Source organism: Gigantopelta aegis, chromosome 4, assembly GCF_016097555.1.
Source record: "Gigantopelta aegis isolate Gae_Host chromosome 4, Gae_host_genome, whole genome shotgun sequence".
NCBI lineage: Eukaryota > Metazoa > Mollusca > Gastropoda > Neomphalida > Peltospiridae > Gigantopelta > Gigantopelta aegis.
In genome coordinates this window covers 110,221,612-110,242,477 of record NC_054702.1, presented here as the reverse complement: position 1 = coordinate 110,242,477, position 20,866 = coordinate 110,221,612, and the positions used below count along the sequence as shown (strand labels likewise).

At 35.6% G+C, this 20,866-nt stretch overlaps 2 protein-coding genes across 10 annotated transcripts in view; one reads left to right on the top strand and one right to left on the bottom strand.

Annotated features, from left to right (window-relative positions):
- Nucleotides 1–6,872: 6,872 nt before the first annotated feature.
- Nucleotides 6,873–14,370, top strand: LOC121372497 (DNA-directed RNA polymerase II subunit RPB9-like). 2 transcript variants are annotated; one of them, XM_041498846.1, is made up of 5 exons: nt 6,873–6,928; nt 11,211–11,265; nt 12,398–12,471; nt 13,032–13,158; nt 13,884–14,370. In XM_041498846.1, the coding sequence occupies exons 1-5, from the start codon at nt 6,888–6,890 to the stop codon at nt 13,944–13,946; spliced, it is 360 nt and encodes a 119-aa protein (XP_041354780.1). In that variant the 5' UTR covers nt 6,873–6,887; the 3' UTR covers nt 13,947–14,370. The 2 variants fall into 2 exon arrangements, with proteins under 2 accessions (XP_041354780.1, XP_041354779.1); XM_041498845.1 differs by lacking the exon at nt 6,873–6,928 and adding an exon at nt 8,002–8,161.
- A 654-nt stretch (nt 14,371–15,024) lies between these two features.
- LOC121371744 (kinectin-like) overlaps nt 15,025–20,866 on the bottom strand; it is a 44,916-nt gene continuing 39,074 nt past the window's right edge. For all 8 annotated transcript variants that reach the window (XR_005957827.1, XM_041497863.1, XM_041497859.1 and 5 more), the window contains one exon: nt 15,025–20,343. Coding sequence is in view for 6 of the 8 variants with exons in the window: in XM_041497859.1 (XP_041353793.1) it covers nt 20,305–20,343 (39 nt within the window). In the remaining 2 variants the exon portion in view is untranslated. The remainder of the gene's footprint in view (nt 20,344–20,866) is intronic.

The window sequence follows — 20,866 nt, the reverse complement described above, 5'->3', positions numbered from 1 at the left end:
AGGGTATATGAAATGGTTCGGGTGAATTACGAGGTATGCCGGAAACTAATTTCAATATAAAATTTAATATAAAATTCGTTTGTAGACGAAAACAAAAACAAAAAACCGTGATGGTATAACCATAAAATCTGTTTATACTAGTATACAATCCCGAGTTTATTACTGCACTTTCCCCCTGATTTTTAATGTTGAAATAGACCAACAAGTTAGCCTATTGCATAAATAGTCTCGCCCGATATTTTTAGAATTTGTATGCTCCCGAATAACGCTAATTGTTATTTATAGATGAAATGTCACCTGGACATGGGAGTCCACGCAATGCTGTTAGATCTACTAGTAGACCAGTAGAGCTAATTTTAATCAGATTGGTATATTAATGAGCTCAGTATTATGCTTTTGGAACCTGCTTTTCTTCATAAAACACATATTAGGGACAATTTGATAATTGTCTGACCGTTTAACATGCTTATTTGTGTGATTCAACTTCTGTGACATTCAGTATTGTTATTATGTATGATCAGTTAAGTATTATGCCTCTTGATTTACTCCCCCATGAGACAAATCTCAGAATTCTCAGTAAGAACAGTTTAAAACCACCCTTAAATGCTATTGAATTATAAGGAAAAGTTTGATAATAATATTATGTTTTGCGCTATTTCATCTTCATGTTAATGTGTGATTTTCAAATTTTTTAAACAGTCAAATATGTTAGTAGCTACTATGACGTTCCTTATGATATGATCATAAAGATTACTTTTGGAACATACGTTGCCTCTGTCTAAGTACTTTCCGAATGGTATGCCCTGTCCATCAGTCCGAAAGCCAGTTATAGGGTGTGGGTATAAAAAGAGTTGATAACTACTACTAAGCTGCCACCCCGCAATGGCTGTCACATCAAAATATATCCCACAAACATGGACTATACTAGAATTTGCCACCTCAAGTGGTACCAATAACTGAAATTTCTGATCCAGGCCCATGGACTATTAGACCTATATATTAATCAAGGTATTTTTCCAAGGAGTTTAGTAATAAGAGGCAGAATCAACTGTAGAACTTCTATTCTCCAAGTTGGTTTTTTTTTTTATAGCGATACACATGCACAGGACATGTGAATTCTGCAGTCAAATTCCTTCATTATCATATTACCCCAAATAAACGAACTGTCTATTCCATGTTTAAATTATAGCATTTGAGTGTGACGTAGATTGTAAATAAGAAGAAAATAAAAGTATGTGATCTATTCTAAATGATTGAAATATTAATAACATTTGATTAAAATCTAGCTTTAAAATCTTAATGCTATACGACAGCTGTGGTGGCAGTCCTCATGACGGGTGCTACCGGCGGGGCAGGATATGCTTAACTTTCGCGAACACCTGATATCACCACTGCTATGACCGTGATTCATGAGTGCATTTCGTTACAGCTGTATATATTCTAATGTGCTCTGTCCGGTGCTAGTTTCGATTTAGTAAACTAGCCTGGGAGTGGTCATCCTATTTTGGCGGTGCAAGAGGGACAAAATATTCAGAAACGATTGCCCCAGGGAGTGGCTGTCCTCTTAAATAGAGATTCCATCAACCTCTATTTTATCAAATTCCAATTGGTCTCTGAATAGTACAGAGAAACGCAACCCGTACGTGACAGGTTAGTATCTAATTTTATTTGTGTTCTTACTAGCCTATGGCAAACTGTGTGGTCTTTAAATTAATAGCTTAATGTATTTAGCGTATATATATATATATATATGTATTACACATTTATAACGTATTTGCAGCCATCATATTACGTGTGATATTTTATAGCTTATTACGTTTTCCTCTTGTATTGAAAAATGCATATAAAAAGAGTCCTTGCTAAGCATATTTTAAGCATTTCTTCAGTTTCACAATTTTACACGTGTAATATTAAAATTTGATAAATCTTGTTAAAGTTATATATCATAATTACATTTTTCGGCAATTTTCTCTACCAACGCTACCATATAGCGAACCCTTATAAGGCCAAACAAATAATAGTTGTGGTTCCGATTACCCGATTGTCCTTAGAAAAAGTTTTCAAAGAAAATCACACACACACACACAGTCACACACACACACACACACACTCTCTCTCTCTCTCTCTCTCTCTCTCTCTCTCTCTCTCTCTCTCTCTCTCTATATATATATATATATATATATATATATATATATATATATATATATATATATATATATATATATATATATATACTTTTGCACAGTATTCAGTTGAGAATTAAATTGCATTCGGTTTGAAAAACCTTGCTCTCTTGATACATACAACTTAATATAAAATATTAGTCTTAACAAAGTTTATTCAATGCCTATCTACCCTAAATAATTTACCTAAAAAAATAATAAGCTTTCAGCCTACCTACACTAATCTTTCTGGCTTATGTAATCGGAACCACACATATTATTCTGTTTGGCCTTATCACACGGACACTTTTTTATCTTTCTCATTTCAGTAAAACAAAACAAACATAATATAAATGAGCCATGCAAGTTTAATTATACTTTTTAAACAAGTGGGGTTTTTTTCCTTGAGTTGTTTTAAATAGTAAATGGTGCGTGTATATGTGAAACACCATTTTCTCTTTGAAGTGCTTTTTATTTGAAACCCAGTTACAAATGGTATTCATGTCACGTTCTCTCAAACAACACATAGCAGGATCGCTTGGGAGAAGAATTCCACCAATCTGTGGCGTATAGGGTTTCACACACTGATATACAGGCTACGTGGGTACTACTTTTGTTAGGGTAACGCGGCCTCACTTGATTACGCAACCAGAGAAGAATGATGATGTATTACCTTTTTTGTGATTTACACTGTATATCGGGTCAGGTTAGAGAAGCACCAAATGTGTTATGTGTTGAAGATCGCCATAAGCGTACGAGACAGGAGGCATGGGGGGTGGGGTTTTTTTGTGGGGGTGGTTTGGGGTGTTAGTGGGGCAACTATGTCCAATTCGACCAAAATAATACAGATATCCAGGCAAAATGCGCTGACCTGAAACAGTTTTACCAATTTCCATCATTCTACCCTAAAAGTTGTTTGTAATCTATGTACCTATGTGTAGTGATTCATTTGCAACCCTATATAACTGTCTGGCAGTAATTCTATATGAATAAATGTCATCCAGATTAGGGCATTTTCGTTTAATTCGGGCAAAAGCCCCCCTCCTACAAAAATAGGAACCCGTACGCTTTTGAATATCAATATGGCAAAATATAGTGGGTCGTAGGCTACATAAGGTGTACTTTTCTTATTCAAAGAAACAATTTCGAGGACATCTTTTATATTTAACAGGGCAGTACTTGGCTAAGGGCCTAACCATTATCCCGTAAAAAAAGCAATTATTAATGCCCTTTTTAATTTTTAAAAAAAGAAAGAAAAAAAAGTAAAAATATTCGCCATATGAAGACTCAAATACTGTTAAGTTGCATAGCTGCATCTAAAAGTTTGGACTTGGGTGTACGTGGGGTACATATTTAGCAACCTACTCTTGTTCCAATACTCTTTCTATAGTATTCTCGATACCTCGCACAAGTATATTAAAATCTCTTTATCGAAAATATAGTTTTGTTTGATCGACGTGCGGTCTATTTATTTTGTGTTAGCTGGTTTCTAAGAATGGACCATTAAGCTACTATACGGTTTTGTTATTTCTAGGCGATGGGAAGATGCCTGCAATTGGAGTTCCCAATAATCTTACAGTGCTTTCGATTATGTCTTAAATAGGATCACACGTAGCACATACATTACACTGCATGGTCATGGTTAGTTCATCAAGAATAACGCTGACTGCAAGTCGAAGTGCAAGCTCAAGTCAACGTTAATCTTGATGAACTAGGTGGAAGATGGGGTCGCCCGCGTTGGCATATGCAAGGGGGCACAAGCAGCCTGACCAGGGTCAGTAGCGGTCATTACACTGCAGTGTCCATTGATGTATTTATACTATTCTACTAATATATAATCTACAACTAATAAAGTGAAAAGTAAACAGTTTAAAAATAAATGTTTAAATGTATAAATTATATTATAGTTAATATAGTTATCTAAGATTATTAGGGAGATTATTGTAATTTTGCCTAACCTTTTTCAGATAAATGTTATTATTATTATTAGTAGTAGTAGTAGTAGTAGTATTTTATAGTGTATGCGAGATCGATCAACGAATATCTGAAATACTTAACAACGTCCGTTTTTCAAGTGTATCGATTTTCTCTGTATGACACCTTTTATTCCATCTAGCCGTTGTCTGCTCGTAGATGAGTAAATCCCAAAATAAAATATTCAATATTTGTTGATAACCTCAGACGTGATCCTGCCCGTCGTTAGTCGATCGACCGGTGATGTGTGTACACACCGCCACTGTAAAACAAGTCCAGGTGTGTGTGTGTGTGTGTGTGTGCGTGTATGTGTGCGCGCGCACCGCCACTGTAAAACTCCAACTCAGGCAGGTTTAAATAGTGCAGCTTATTTTTTTAAAGAAAGGCTTTTTTAATTGATATTTTGATACTAGCATATTATTATCATCTTTTTTCCCTGGTGCTTTACCCTGTTAAGACATCGACCATAAGGGTGGGTTTGTGTTGTTGTTGTTGTTTGTTTGTTTGTTTGTGTGGGGTTTTTTTTTTGTTGGGGGGGGGGGGGGGGGGTATGGTGTTGGTGGTCCAAGCGAATTTTGTTTTATTTTTTCAATGTATGTACAGGGGAAAGACGACCGACCTAAAAACGTCGCTTGTCACAGTATTGACCCCTAATGACACAGTTCTCTGTACACTCGTCTGGTTGCTCCCATCCCGGTAGTGTCTCCCATCCCATGCAAGGAACCGGTGGGCTGGAGATAGCGGCTTGTGTATTCGCATCTCAAGACCAAAGCATTTACGTTTTATTCGTTCTGCTGTATATATTAAACTTTTAAAATGTGTTTGTACCCCATCCGCTTGGACATGTAGCCTCACCCCTTCGTCCATTGTTCCTATATGGGCCCGCAGAGTGCGTGAATTTGAATGACGCAGTTAAAGCGGAAGTATCCGGAATATTTTTATTATTTAACCATATAGAACAGAAAATCCAATTACGTTTGGTGCATATATGACGCCGCACTCCGCATTGTTTTCACTACGCTGACTTATCCAGGTCAAAAACAAAGCCAGTATTTTGAAAGTGGGACACTTTTGACGGGCTCCTACCGATCTCGGTTTTCATTGGCTTATCAATGTGTGGAATTTCAATTTTGTTTAGCTTGGGCAAGTAAGGGTTTCGACCTCCAATACCCTCCCCCTGCACATGCACCCGATTCCTCTCTAAGATTATATGTCAAAATTACCAAATGTTAGACATCCAACAGCAGATGGAAGGAAGGATAGGATATGTTTTATTTAACGACGCACTCAACACATTTTATTTACGGTTGTATGGCGTCGGATGATTATTAAATCAATATGCTCTAACTTTGATGTCGTTAACCCCCCCCCCACTAACTTTACCCTTTCCAAACGAAAAAATATTTATTTGAATTTGTCGATTTTAACACGTAAAATTAAGAAGTGAAAACGTTCATTGTCATGGGCGTACATGGGGGGTGGGGGGGTGGGGGGGGTTCGATGGGTTCGACTGACCCCCCCCACCCCGAAATGGTTTTTTTTATTATTTAATATATCTGACATTGATATCCGACATTATTATATACTCTTCAAAAGAAGAAACGCAAAACCACATTGTCGTAACATTTGGAGAATTGATTTAATTATTGAATGGTGAGTCCGATAATTACCAAATGTTGCAGGATTGTTCACAATTCACTCTAGTCCATTGTGAGTAAGTGATAGGACACACCACCAAGGTCAAGGTCATCTGGAGTCAATACCGGGTGTGGCCTCCGCGTGTGTTGACAACTGCCTGGCACCGCCTGTCCATTGAAGCAACCAGAGTACGGATGACGTCCCGGGGGATGGTGGCCCACTCGGCCTGCAAGGCTGCTGCCAGCTCGGGCAGGGTCTGGGGCTGTGGTTGTCGCTGTCGGAGGCGTCGGTTCAACTCGTCCCATAGATGCTCAATTGGGTTCAAATCCGGTGATATCGATGGCCAAGGAAGGACATTAATGTTGTTGTTCTGTAGGAAAGCCGTTGTGAGACGTGCTGTGTGAGGCTTGGCGTTGTCATGTTGGAACACTGCGTTGGCGTTGGCCATAACTGGAACGATGTGTGGCCGGAGGATCTGGTCAATGTAGCCCTGTGCATTCAGGTTGCCCTGCACGTGGACCAGGTCAGTTCTGCCAGTGTGTGAGATGGCTGCCCACACCATGACACTACCCCCCGCCGAATCTGTCCACTTCCTGCACGCAGTTTGCCGCATAACGTTCACCACGACGCCTATACACGCGACATCTTCCATCATGACGTCGGAGCAGAAATCGGGACTCGTCACTGAACCACACCTGTCTCCATCGCAGTTGAGGCCATTGTCGATGAATCTGGCACCACTGCAGTCGGAGTCGACGGTGTTGTGGTGTTAAGATGACACCTCGAACTGGAATTCCTACCTCACGTAGGCGGTTCCGTACGGTCTGGTCGGATATCCTGCGCAAACCTGGTATTGTTGCGGCTGTGGAGGTGGCAGTAGTCAATCGTTCCCGAAGGTGGCGTACCTGGATGTAGCGGTCCTGCCCGGGGGTAGTGACCCGTGGTCGACCGGATCTAGGGAGGTCACGTGTTGATCCATGTTGCTGGTAACGGTCCCACAGTCTGGAGATGGTGCTTGGGGACACATGGAATGCCCTGGCAACGGCCGTTCTGGATTCGCCTGCGTCTAGTCGGCCGATGGCATTGTTTCTCTGCGGTTCACTGAGACGTGGCATGTCCTGGATTGTCAACTGTCGGCCAGATACAGAGGCCAGGCAAGCGAACACCCTGCACTTTTATACTGTCGGTGTTCATGTTGCACGTGCAGACAACGCACGTGCAGTGGTGACATGGTTTGCACGTGGCTGCGTTTTTGCGAATATTCACATTTGTACCCTTTTGCGTTTCTTTTTTTGAAGAGTATATATACATGATCAATGTGTTATACAAACTAAACTTTGAAAGTTCTACTAACACTTTGACGATCTCCGTTCACAGCGAACACACACGAGTTTTTTAAAAGTGCATTTGAGCTTGTATTTCATATTTGTACATGATGTTATAATATGGTAACCAGAGAATGTAATTTTAAGAGGTGTAAATCATTATAACAACTATCCACTAATAATGTCCTGATAACTAAGGTGTGTGCCCAGGACAGCGTGCTTAAACTTTACTTGGATATATAAATAAAAATCAAGTTACAATGAAATTATAAATGTCTACCTTCTGCGACACACTGGGCTATTTTTCATTCCAGCCAGTGCGCCATTCATGACGTATATCAAAAACCGTGGTATGTAGTGGGTTTCCTCTTTAAGACTGTTAAAATTACCAAATGTTTGACATCCAATAGCTGATGATTAATAATTCAATGTGTTCTAGTGGTGTCGTTAAACTGCGAAACTGTTAACGTATGGCAATACAGTAAACATTCATCAATCTACCAATTAGGCCTACAACCTTTCCTCAACAGGAAAATGAAGACATTCCTTACATGTATTGGTAGACGGCTTCAAATAACCATGGACACATTCACAAGTCGAGGTATTCAATTATACACATGTGCAGTTAGTATAGGATAACGCACGCCTCCGAGGTTATGGTTGGGATAGTAAAACAGACTTCGGACTCCTGGTAATGAATAGGTCGACATCTTAGAAATATTAGGATTACTTTTGAAGATATACGTACGTGTTTGCATTCCAAATACATACATACATACATACATACAACTCCCATCCCGATCAAATTCCTGGAAATACGGCAAGTAAACAAAAATGGTTTTCCTTAGATATATAAAAGGTGCGGTTAGTAAAAGGACTGAATGTTGACAGAAGAAGAAAACAACTGATTTCAGTTTCCGTTTTGGAAAGATCTAATACGGAGAAGTTTAAGTTAAGTTAATTTTATCAAATTAAAATTTCCTTGTGGTTAAGCATGGATCTTAGCTTTGACGGAAACACGGACGGACCTGGGTTTGTTGGTATTAGATTTTGTAAAGAATGGTAGGTTTTTACAGCTATTTAGCCATTATTAGTCTATTATAATGTATTTCCGCTATAAACACGTCCGTCCATCCTCACCCCTCTTGGGGTATTGGATTTGCGTGGTTACAATTGATTACAAAATATGAACATGCTCATATTCTTGAACCACACTTGATCCTAACTTAACACTAATATTAATAACAATAAATATACTATCAACCAGAAATATTTTGAAAAGTCACTAGCCACAGGGTTAGCGGGTTTGTAAAAACCACTAGCCCATCAAGATAAAGCACTAGCCCAAATTCCTGATCAATTATAACTGGATTTTTATATAATTTTTTGTAACATTACACATTTACGAGTATAACAGTAAAATAAAACAAACACTTAAACCATGTTGTAACTTTCAGTTTTTTGTCGTGTCGTACGTTTGGTCTTTTGTCAAGTGATCCATCGTCATTGTCCCGTTTTCGCTTTTGCCCTCCCCCGGGGAAAAATAATTGAGCAAACTCATGGTTGGTATCTAAACCCACTATCAGAATAATTAAATTTAAATAAGGGTACGACAGTGTGACACATGGTAATAGATGGTTCAGGGTATTTGGTAGTGGGTTATACATTTAGGGCCTACTATTTAGGTCACCAGGAACGGTGATGCCAATTGCTCAAATACAGGGCATTATCCCGTGTCAGACTGATATCAAAGAATATAACGGTGACATGAAATCCATTGTTAATTGATGAACAAAAAAGGTATTATCTTGTATCGGCAGCTGTGACACATTATCCAAACCACTATACATAATAGGCCAAGCCGAGTCATTGCATGTGCAGTTACCATTAAAGTAAATTGTTTTCCTGATTGCCGATAGCCACATGTAAGCAAAGTGTCAAATTAGAAAACAATAGATAAATAAAACAAACACTGAAATTCAAAGCATGACTGGGGTTTACTTGATTAAGATTAACCTGTCGTCGCAATTGGTGATTTCCAAGTTCTTAGCCTAAGATATATGTGCAAGATTAACTACCATGTGATGTGTCCAACCAATCAAAACACACATGTCATTAGACTTAGTTCCTGTGCCAGAAACTCGAAAGGGAAAAGTAAACAATGCATGCTGTAACTGTGACGATGTAGAGATAGCATGTTACAGTAACTTACTGCAGTTTGCAGACCTAGTTCAAGTGGATTATTATATACTGATTGCATTGTTGATATTATTTGATGACAAACGTCACAATCACTTTATTAAAAAATTTCCCGAGACTAAACAGCCACAGGCGTCGGGGGGGGGGGGGGGGAATCTAGCGGATTTGTCGAACTCTGCATCAACGTATGTGTTTTTTACAGTCAGAAACATGAATAATAATATGATACTTAAAAAGAATATTCTACATTTTTTAGTTACAGTACATGATATAAATTATATTCCAATCAGCGTAAAAACATCAACAACGTAGACGTAATACAAATCCATTCTTATAATAAACAAAAGTGTAACACTATCGAGTAAACAGGAAAGTGTGGTATGTTTCTAATTGCATTCAGGCACATGTATGCATTTGGAAAAATAACCATTTCACTCGTGTGGTCTGTCATTTTAAATTATTTTGGCTTTTATATGAAAAAATATATGTACAATGTGCATGTATGTGAGACATGTACACAGTGCTCATATTCTCTGACAACGTGTTTATAGTGGAAATACATTATAATAGACTGATTATTATATTTTTTTTTTATTTTTTATGTTAATTAATACAGATAAGTAAAACTTTCATACCAGTGAATAGTTTATAAAATATCAATTTTGTAATTCATAATTAAAATAATTTATACACTTGAAATTATTTGCAATTGTTCTATATGGATTATGTCACTAGTCTAATCACTATAGTTGAGGTAAAAAAAAATGCAGCGAGCCTTCTGCAAATTAAATATAATAATTTACAAAAAACATTCCAACAATAGAGGGGATGAAAATAAAAAAAAATAAAAATGATTTGGCCTTGCTGATATGGCATGTGACAAGTACGGAATGTTAATTCATCTTACTGCACTTTAAAGCCGCACATCCTAGTTCCATCCAGCGAAAATAAATTATAATTTGGTTAATCTACAAACCTGTAACACACTTAGATCACGTTTTTATCAAATGGAGTGAAAAAGCAGGTTTTATATCGATAAATACCATGGGAATCCCCATGTCCCAATTGCTTGAAATAATTTTGAAAGTTAGTATTCTGATGTCACCGGTAGATGTCGCTCGAAGCACAGCAATGCCTACGTCACGACAAATTTCACAGACTTGGGGTGCGTTCCTTTCACCTCTCCTGGACATGTTCCAACTGTTCTGTCCTGGTTGTATCCCCTCTCCAGATATCGTAAGACTTAGCAAAATTATTGGTTTTAAGGGTTTGTAACGTTTTGTATTGAGACACTTGTCTGAACTTTATTGTTACTAAAAATTTTCACGAACTGTGAAGAAATATCTCACAAATGAACAACAAGCAAACGACAACAAATCGGATGTTGATTGCACGAACCGTGCACGAGAAAACAAACCGAACCAAAATGATAACGGTCACGTGGTATACCAACGTCTGTGACGTTTACACAGGAAGATTCCCTCTAAAAATAGATTGGACCTCGCTTGCTTAACGTTTTTTTCTCAAGTGCGCGCGGCATTTTAAGAAATACAAAAAATGCATTTCGTGGTTTTACAAACATCAGGATTACCAAAAAGCACTTCAGGTGAATGGAAATGTGTACATTCTAAATAATAAAATGTAAGTAAAGTGCAATTTTATTTGTGAAAAATTGGGTTTAATAGCGAAAAACAACACCGTAATGGTTAACAACTAGCCGTAACTATGGCGTGTCCCTTTAACTGTTTCTAGGAGTCAAGTCGACCCGATATGGGTAATTTTAATGATAAACAAAAACAACGGAGTAAAATTAATGGTTTACTCTTGCTTTCAAGCAATATTGTTTAGTTTTATAATTTAACAATATTTGACAGAATTTTTAATAAATAACAATTATATTTATTGTTTTCAGCAATAACATGCTCTACCCTAAAGAAGATAAGGAGAATAAAACATTGCTGTATGCTGTAAGTACAAGCGATGAAGCATTCAAGGTTTATCCTAGATCAGAAATACTTTAATAGCTGTAGCTAAAAAATTAGCCAACTGGGATTTGTATTAGCCACAAATTATAATGAAAAAGTTTGGCATTCAATAGCCAATGATTAATTAATCAATATGCTCTAGTGGTGTTGTTAAACAAAACAAACTTTAACTGTTTTTGACTATATACTTGAAATCAACAAAGACTGAAATGAGTAAACAAAATTAATTTCTGCATTCAAGCTATAGTTGATCATGCTTTAGATTTCGAATCAAGTTGTGGTGATAAAAAAAGCTGTCTCTGTCGAGTCTTCTTTGGAACCCCAAAGCCAGTGTTGCTCCATTTGGCCAGTGCTTTATCCTGGCTTCATCGTCTTTGATGTTTCTGCATGTTGACCAGTAGCACTACTCTATCTACCCCTGGCTTTAAAGCTGACAGATCCGCTTGAGTGGACCCCTTCAAGGCTGGAGACCCGGCACCGTATCCACCTGGCTTTGGTCCATGGGGACGACACCACTTTAATATGTCCATCTGTTTCATGATCATAGAGCTTGGTGCATGTACAGACATTTCCTTTCAGTTTCTACACTAATGCTGATGCATAGCTTCTGTACTCTGACTTCAGTGGACTTGGTTTGAGTTTGGAGTTTTCCTTCTCCTAGGAGAGTTTCCTTACTAGAATTCTGAGTCTCTCTAGCCCAGTTTTGATTTTGTAGTTTGCTTCCCCCTGACAGTTGTCTTTCTTTGCTCATGTCCTCTGTCTGTCTGTCTGGTCCATATTAGTCTAGTCTCTACCCTTTGACCAGTCCAGCTTGGGTGACCCTACCAGGAGCTGATGCTCCAGCTGGCATAGCTCTCCAAGTCATTGAGGCATGCAAGCTACCTGACCACGTCAAGGAATGGACCATGAGATAGACTCTGTGTTGTAAATTACATTGCTTTACCATTTGACAAGACCTTTAGTTGTAATTGAAGGACTCACTATGAGTATGATTGGTTACGTTCATAAATCATAACTGAAGAAAATTGTGTTTAAACTAAAGGGTTTTAAAAATGAAAGGTTTTCTTCTGTGTTTGTTCTGAATTGATGTCACAATATGAATTTTATGTTTCAGTGTCGAAATTGTGATTATCAACAGGTAGCTGACAACCGATGTATTTATGTGAACAAGATCATGCACGAAGTTGAGTAAGTGAACAACAAACACATATATATATCTGATCATATATTGCAGTTGCCCACATGGAAATTTAGTCAGCAAGTAAATATATATACATGCTTAAACATTCCAGGTAGTCATTACAGCCTTTGCTGTACTGCCATGTGTCTTTGCCATGGTGAAATGAGAAATACCATTTACTTTACAGCTATAATTAAAATAGCAGTGCCCATTTAGACATGCTGCTGTGGTGACCATTTTATGTGTATGTGTTTATTCCCCAGGATGCTCAAAACTGAATAAGAGGTGGTGCTTATTGGGATTTAATTTGGTCAGTAGGCCTACACACAGCATATATGATAGCAAACACAATGTCATCAACATTTTTTACTTGAATGCATTATATAGGTCACTTATTAGTGTAACCCAAATAAATAATTTTTCGGGACATTAAAAAGCAGAAAAGAAAAAAATAGATTGGTATAGATATTGTGACTAGTATTGTTTAGTTAATTTGCATTTAATTATTTGTAAGTGTTAATGCTGTTTTTCTGTGGGTACCAATATATATTGTTTTGTTTGTGTTCAGTGAACTGACCCAGATAGTAGGGGATGTGGTGGCAGACCCAACACTTCCTCGCACAGAAAATTACACCTGCAAAAAATGTGGACACAAGGAGGCGGTGTTCTTTCAGTCACACAGCACGAAGGCTGAGGTTAGTAGAATATTTTAATTGTATAGACTTTTGGGGGGGGGGGGGGGCAATGCCTCAAAGGTAATGAGCTGAACTTTTGTGTGTAGCTTATAGGGTTCTGTTACAGATGAAGTTGAACTTTCAGGATGATTTACCCATTTGTCAGAGTTATGGCCCTTGAATTTAGATATAAAAATTTGTTTTCACAATGCCTGAAGATAGGGAGTTGAAATTGTGTATATAGCTTTATTGTATACTGCTAGAGATCATGTTTGACTTTCATGGCGATTTATCCATTTTACACAGTTATGACCTTAACTTAGTAAATATGGATGTTTGTTGGGGCCCTGTGTTACATGTATTACATTAGCAGTACCTTCAGAATGTTTGGATGTTTTATATCAAAGCATGGTAGAGCACTTTCTTGCTTAGGTCTTGGGATCAAATTTTCTTGGATAATCTATTGAGTTTTTCTGTCCCAACCAGTATCACACAACTTATATATCAGAGGTCCTGGTATTTGCTGTGGAAAAGTGCATATAAAAGATCCCTTGCTGCAGTTGAGAAATTGTGGTGGTTTTCACTGAAGACTACGTGTCAGAATTACCAAATGTTTCACATTCAGTACTCGATGATTAATTAATCAACATTAGTGATGTCATTAAACAAAAGAAACATTACCGTTTTTTAAAAATTATATCAAGCTATGTCCCAAAATTTATTTAAGTATTTTAATTATATTTCAGGAAGGAATGCGCTTGTATTATGTTTGTACCAACAACCAGTGCTGCCACAGATGGACAGAATGATCTTGGCCAATAAGACGAGTAATCACCACAAACAATGATTGTCAAGTTTCAAGAACTATTGTTAAACATGCGACAGGAAAAAAACAAGTGATGGCCGTTATGTGAAGATTCAAATCAATCACCAGTATACAAGGTTATTAGAATCTAATAATCCAAGATGAAGTATAAATATTTACATTGTGAATATGTTCATTTCTTTTGCTAGGTGTGAGGAACAAATTATTTGTTTTTAATGTTGAGAGCGAAAGGAAAGCAGACATTATCTTGTTTTTGAAATGCCTACAGATTCACCTGTGGTGGAGATTATACCAGTGTGCCACCAGTCTGTTTTGAAGACACAACTTTGCATGTATTGAGACATTTTTGTTCATGTTGCCTCCTTTGATCAAAGTCCATGAATGGGAAATAAAAACTGTTGTGTAAATTTGAAATATTGGTTTATTTATGGCATTATTGGATGGCACTTAAAAGGCTGCCTATGTATGTCCTGGCCCAGATATTTGTTAGTCTCAGTATAGACTGAAATAATACATGTTGGGTTGTTCATGCAAGCACTTGTTTTTTTCTCAATTTTAAGAATTAAAAAAAAGAAAAGAAAAGAAAAAAAAGAATACAGCACAACAATACAAGTTCATGATCTTCCCCCAAATAGCCAATAAGTTTTGTTGATGTGTCAACACGTAAGGCATTAAATTGTGTTTCTCAGAATCTAATCCAACCCAGAAACAAAGGCAGTCATGTATTTGTAGAAAAGAAATTTTTAACGAAGCACTCCACATATTTTATTTATGGCATCAGACATATGGTTACGGATGACACAGATATAGAATGAGGAAACCCTGTGGCCACTTCATGGGCTACTCTTTCGATTAGCAGCAAGGGATCTTTTATATGTACCATCCCACACAGACAGGATAATACATACCACAGCCTTTGTTACAGTTGTGGAGCAATTTATCTGGACCTGTAGGGGTGAATATAGTTTTTTAAAATTAAAACACAAAATCAACTTTTTTTGCCCAATTTAAATAAATTGTTAAATAAAATACAGACACGTTAAGTGAAAACAAACACTGAGTTGAGCTTCAGTTTTATTGACCAAGCTCTACAGACAGATCACCGTCATCTTCATGAACTTTCTAAGTTGAATGCCGCCATTCATTGTTATTATCTTTACTACAATCAGTCGCACATCAACTGGGATGTGCATCATATCTGATAAAATAAACCAATAATAGGAAATTATCTATCTACATAATAATTACACATGGTAACCAACATATTTACATTGTTTGAATCTGACAGTGCCAGTTAAAAAGACAATGGATACTAACGTAATGACTAGAAATGTCTAGCATATCACCTGGGTTTATTTTATTATTTTTTTTTAGTACAGAAAATCTTTCTAAAGTCAGTCCAATCATGTAATGAAGGAGCCAAGTGAATGCCTATACAATCCTCCCAAAAAAATTACTAGCGGTACCCACACCTTTGACACTGGCCGAGTTATAAAACTTCTATCCAGAGACATTTATTTCCCTGAACACAACTGTTAACAATTATGATTTGTATCATCTATTATCCATTTTCAATAATATCACTAATTATAAAATGTTTAATTTTATTAAAATATATTCAGACAGGACAAAACATATTTTACTGTATATAATGGTAAATAATTCAATGTAAAATTGTATACAATTTACTCACCATTACCAACATAGAAAAAATCAATCATGGGCATGCTTTTGGGGCATATGTTTTGGCATTTATTGTTAAATATTTTTATGAAACTGGTCTAGGGAGGACAATAAATCTGTCTCCCCCCTGCCCCCCCCCCATCCCACCAGATATTCAGTTTAAAAGTGCAACTCGTATTTATTTCCCCCGTTGTTTTGGCTACCACATTGTGAAGTAATGCAGCAAAATAAATGTATGCACTAATAAAATAAACATTAAGCAAAACAGACTACGGTAGACAAAAACATAAAAATTTCTAATCCAACAACAACAAAAAAAAAGGAAGAAAAAAAAAGAACAAAAAAAGGCAGCTCCATTAATAATAAGATGTTCATTTTAATTTATTTTTTCAAATCAGAACCAAACTGAGTAATGTGTGACCTGAGACAACAGTCTTATCACGAAACCAAAATTTGGTCCTCATTTCAAGACTTGGTCCCATTCAGAATGATATACTCTCATTATCTACATGAAGCCCAGTCCTGTGTGCAGTTCTACATCGCAAGGTACCACACAATTAGATATGTAAAAAGTAAATTTGTAACATGATGTATGAACCAGAAAGGCTGCCATCGTTACTAGAGTACACAACAGTACTAATATATACTACTCAACTTTTGCTCGGGATATACAAAATATGTCATGATAAACAATTTGCGCAACATCTGATCAATGAGACTATGCTCCTTGGATGTTCAATACATCACAGTAGTAATGCATTGTGAAAGTTAGATTTGTCATCCATCAAATAATAAATGCAGTTGCTTTACTTACAATGTTTTTTTAACAAATCCCTAGTGAAAGTTGAGTAGTTTAGTTCCATTCAGCTGACCTGTCAATATATTTGACGTGTAAGTCATCTGAGGTTTTTCAGAACTCAACAACAAAGACAAATAATGAACCCATATCTATATAAATATATTAATATACTCGTCCATGCAATTCATTGCAAGATGTCACCTGGATCAAATAAGCTACACAATCAAAAAGTGACCTTTACTGGGAAAGGATGAAAACTGAACAAAACTATGTAATGCTTTAAAACTGCAAAATCCCAAACCATTTCTACTGCTGGTAATCTAATGCATTCTTAAACTTGTTTCAGTCTTTACCCTATTTATCAGTTGTCTAATTATGTACATAATAACAAAAATGTATAATTTCTAAACTACTCTCTCACTGCAATTATGCATCAGCACCAATCACCATGGCAATAAAGGCAAACTTTCCTACTTAGTTCATAAATATGCTAGTCAAAGTAATCAACACAAGAATCAATGTTTTATCTTTGTGCCACTTTCTGGTCGAATAGTGAAGCACTCATTAGAATAGCCATTGCTTCAAGAGGGCATCTCACAAGTTATAGTACAGATAAATTGTGTTGATATTAAAAAATGAAAATACCTCTCACAATTGGATTCAAAGTCTACTTTATGAATATTTTAACCAATTTGACTGCTTTGCATAGCAGAAACATTTTTTAAAACCAAGTGTCATTGGTGGAGAATGTTGACCAAAACATTAACTATTTAAAGTGGAATACGCAACCCATTATGTGCCATAATGAAAGACTAATAATTGTCTTATACAGAAGATTTACAATATGTCACCATAAATACATGTTTATTACTCTGACTATTACTTCAGCAGTTTTCATAAATTAATTTTTGTAGTCTTCATGAAATCTTTCTATTCTGGAGAATAAAAACAACTATATTGCACTTTCTTCAAAACAAGACAAATTCACTACAGTAATCAGAAATTTGTTGATACAAGAAAATTCATCAAAGACAAATTTTTAATCATTTATAGGCAAAACAATTTTTTATAAATTTCTTTGCTAAAGTTATCACTGAAAAATACAAAGAAAAACACTTTGTGATTATTCACATAATGTACACAACTTCAGCAGAACAAATATAACAAGAAATAAATCACTGATTTAAAAAAAAAACCCATAAAAAATCATTAACTATTCCAACAGTTTAGAATACCAGTACTACTGTACTGTATTCTACGTGTTCACAATAACAGAACTACTTCTCATCCTCGGATAGGAATTTTTCAAATGGTCTGTCCAGCAATTTTAGAATGTATAGTTTAATGCAATGACAAGGACACAGTTTGATTGAGAATCACGAGTGGTAAGTTATTTTGGATGATTAGTCGTCCAATACATGAGAATGCTGATGTGCATGTTTCACAAATAAGCCTATCCAATAACGCTTTAGAACAAGATTAATAAAAAGTACAAATGTAGTATGATACTTGTATACTGTTCTGCAGTACAATTATTGTTCATATTGTGCTACAATGTCATTATAACCACCACCAAAAGTAACACTGAGTAAAATAATTTATAAAACGATTTCATAACAAAGATTTTGTTAAATAAAGTTTCACAATAGACTGAACAAAAATCACTGACATGCATTTTATCTAAAAGTTGGCAAGACGAGACCACACGCACAAATGTGAACAAATACAAAAACATCACAGAATTAGCTGCTGTAGTTAGGTGTTTCCGCTAGGAAACTAAATGCCATTGCTGCTAAAAACATGCCACAAATTTAGCAAATTATCTCAATTATGCTTAACAGTTTATTATACACAGCAGTGTCCTCATTAAACAAACAAATAATTAATGTTTAAAATGTTAACTTTGCAATGCTTTTAAGGGAATCATCACCCCATACAAGACCATATTTAGAAAACCCAAAACATTTTGCTTACAAAACCCCCAACAAACATGACATGTGCCATTCATTTCAATATTGTTTTAAGTTATGCTTTCAAGAACTAAATAATAAGCCTATGAATCAAACCAGGTTTAAAATATGCAGTTAGATTTTAGCAAATTACCATGTTCTGAAAGCTAATCTTTAAAATACAATGAAAAAAAGAAGAAAAACACACCCTTTTCTTCATTGAAGAATCAATGAAGTTTGCTTAATGCAAATAGAAAAATACGTATGTCTTCCTGGTAGTTATTAAACAAGAAACAACTCCTGTGATAGGTTATTTACAAGCACTATTTCTCTGAACATACTTTCTTTAAAAACATCAACAGTTTAGATTATGAATTTATAATAATATATGTTGACAATTCTTTGAAGATAAATAATGTAATGAACATTTCACAGCTAGAAATTATTAAAACGGTATGAGCAAACACTTTAACATCTTGTCACATGGTCCCAGATTAAGCAAGCAAGAAAACAGGCTCAACAAAACATGATAAACAAATGTCAAACAATTTAGTAATATTTAAAATTTCATCGATGAGAAACCAATTTATTCTACAAGTTTAAAACTACTTTTACATTAATGTGAAATGCTTTAAGATTTGTATTTTGATTTATCATTCACCAAAATGAAAAAGGTTAAAAAGGATAACCACAAAGAAATATTTAGCCAAGTTTTTATCTGGGTTAAAGTACCAATTAAAATATTGGCCAACATTTAAAATAGGAATACAAAATTTGTAGTTTTTTGGTGAGGTTTTTTTTTTTACCAATTCACTAATAGAAAGTATTAAATAATAAATTAAGAGCTAATGACTTTTTAAAACTGAACCATATTCATTATAACAAATGATACTGCCAAACTGAAATCTAGATATGTCTATATGAAGATATGTCCAGACTTTAATGATTTGTCTTATTTGGTAGTTTAGCACGTCTCATTTAAAAAAAAAAAATTCATACTGAAAACAAAGAGACTGAGACTAACACCACTAACTGGTAATACTACTGTAATAACATTATAAATGTTAATTTGAAGTATGCTATATACAGTGCAAGAATAGCACGCTGGTTAGTTTGATCATTAAAATAATCTGCTTCTAGGGAAGACAAAGTGAAGTGAAAAAGAACTAATATGAAATCAGATGCATCGTTTACTTGTGAATCTTAATCTGGCATCTCAACTAGGTTTCTTTCACAATGCAAAACTTAGACTTGCTAAACTTCAAATGTTTTTTCAGAAATAGAGATTGTCTATCCATCTGTCAAAGAATATTGCCAAACTGTCATGCCAAATTAAAACTGAAAAGACATTAAGGCTTAAACCCTATCCAATTGATATATTAAAATCAATTAATGAATAAACTTCAACCTTACTGGATACAATACTGAGATTTTTTTTCATATATAAGCTGATAAAAGCTTTTAAAAGACATGTTATGCACACAAAAAAAAAAAGAGTATACAAAACAAAAGAACAAATAAAATAAAAATAAAACAACCCAGTGGTACTGTAAAAAAAGAAAAAGAAAAAAAAAAAAAGAAGATAATTTTACCTTTAGGTAAGTCATTAACAAATCTAGTCATGGAGTATGTTCTCCATTAGTTATTATGTTTACCACAGGAAGACAAGACACTGTGCACACTCGGTAATAAATATGCATGTACCAGTTTGCCATCTTATTGTAAGTGTTTAAACTACATGTACGTATATGCCATAATGGATAAAAAGTCCACATTAATGATGATCTATTTTTAAAGTATTTGAGATTGGTCTGGCATGAGATGTAATGTTGGTTGGTGATACGAGACATTCATCATTGGAGCAGTTGAAGGTCGCATTCAATGTCATGGGCAATGAAGCAAGTCCACGGTTAGACGGATGTTCCAACATCATTTCCCACTAAAGCAGTCTGAAAAAAAGAAAAAACCCATTTATAAAATGGAGAAAATATAAACAATTTAAAAGCCTCTTATTTGTGTCATTGCTGTAATGCCTTGATCTCTAGATATAGTTTAAGTTTCCTCTCCTCCCCCACCCCCACCCCCCACGAGTTCTATATCAATGACAAAGATATTTTTAATTAATGCACAATTATCACTGTAATTATCTACTTTTATATGATCCAGATAACTAGCTGTGACAAGCAGTACTTTTAGTTAAATAATTTATCACTAAACATGTTTTGTTGGCTATGGTGACACTATATTTAAAGCGGGGAAAGCCAGCTATGATTCGGTTACTAGTATATATACACCAAAATATTACCACCTAGCTGAGCATGACGACAATGCAGCTGTTGAATAAAGTACACGTATATTTTGTGACAAATTAAATTTATATACTTTCAGACAGTACTTTGTTAGAACTTCTGTATGTGGTATTATGCCTTTAAAGGAAGTATCTAGAAGAACAATTTACTGAATCAACCAGTC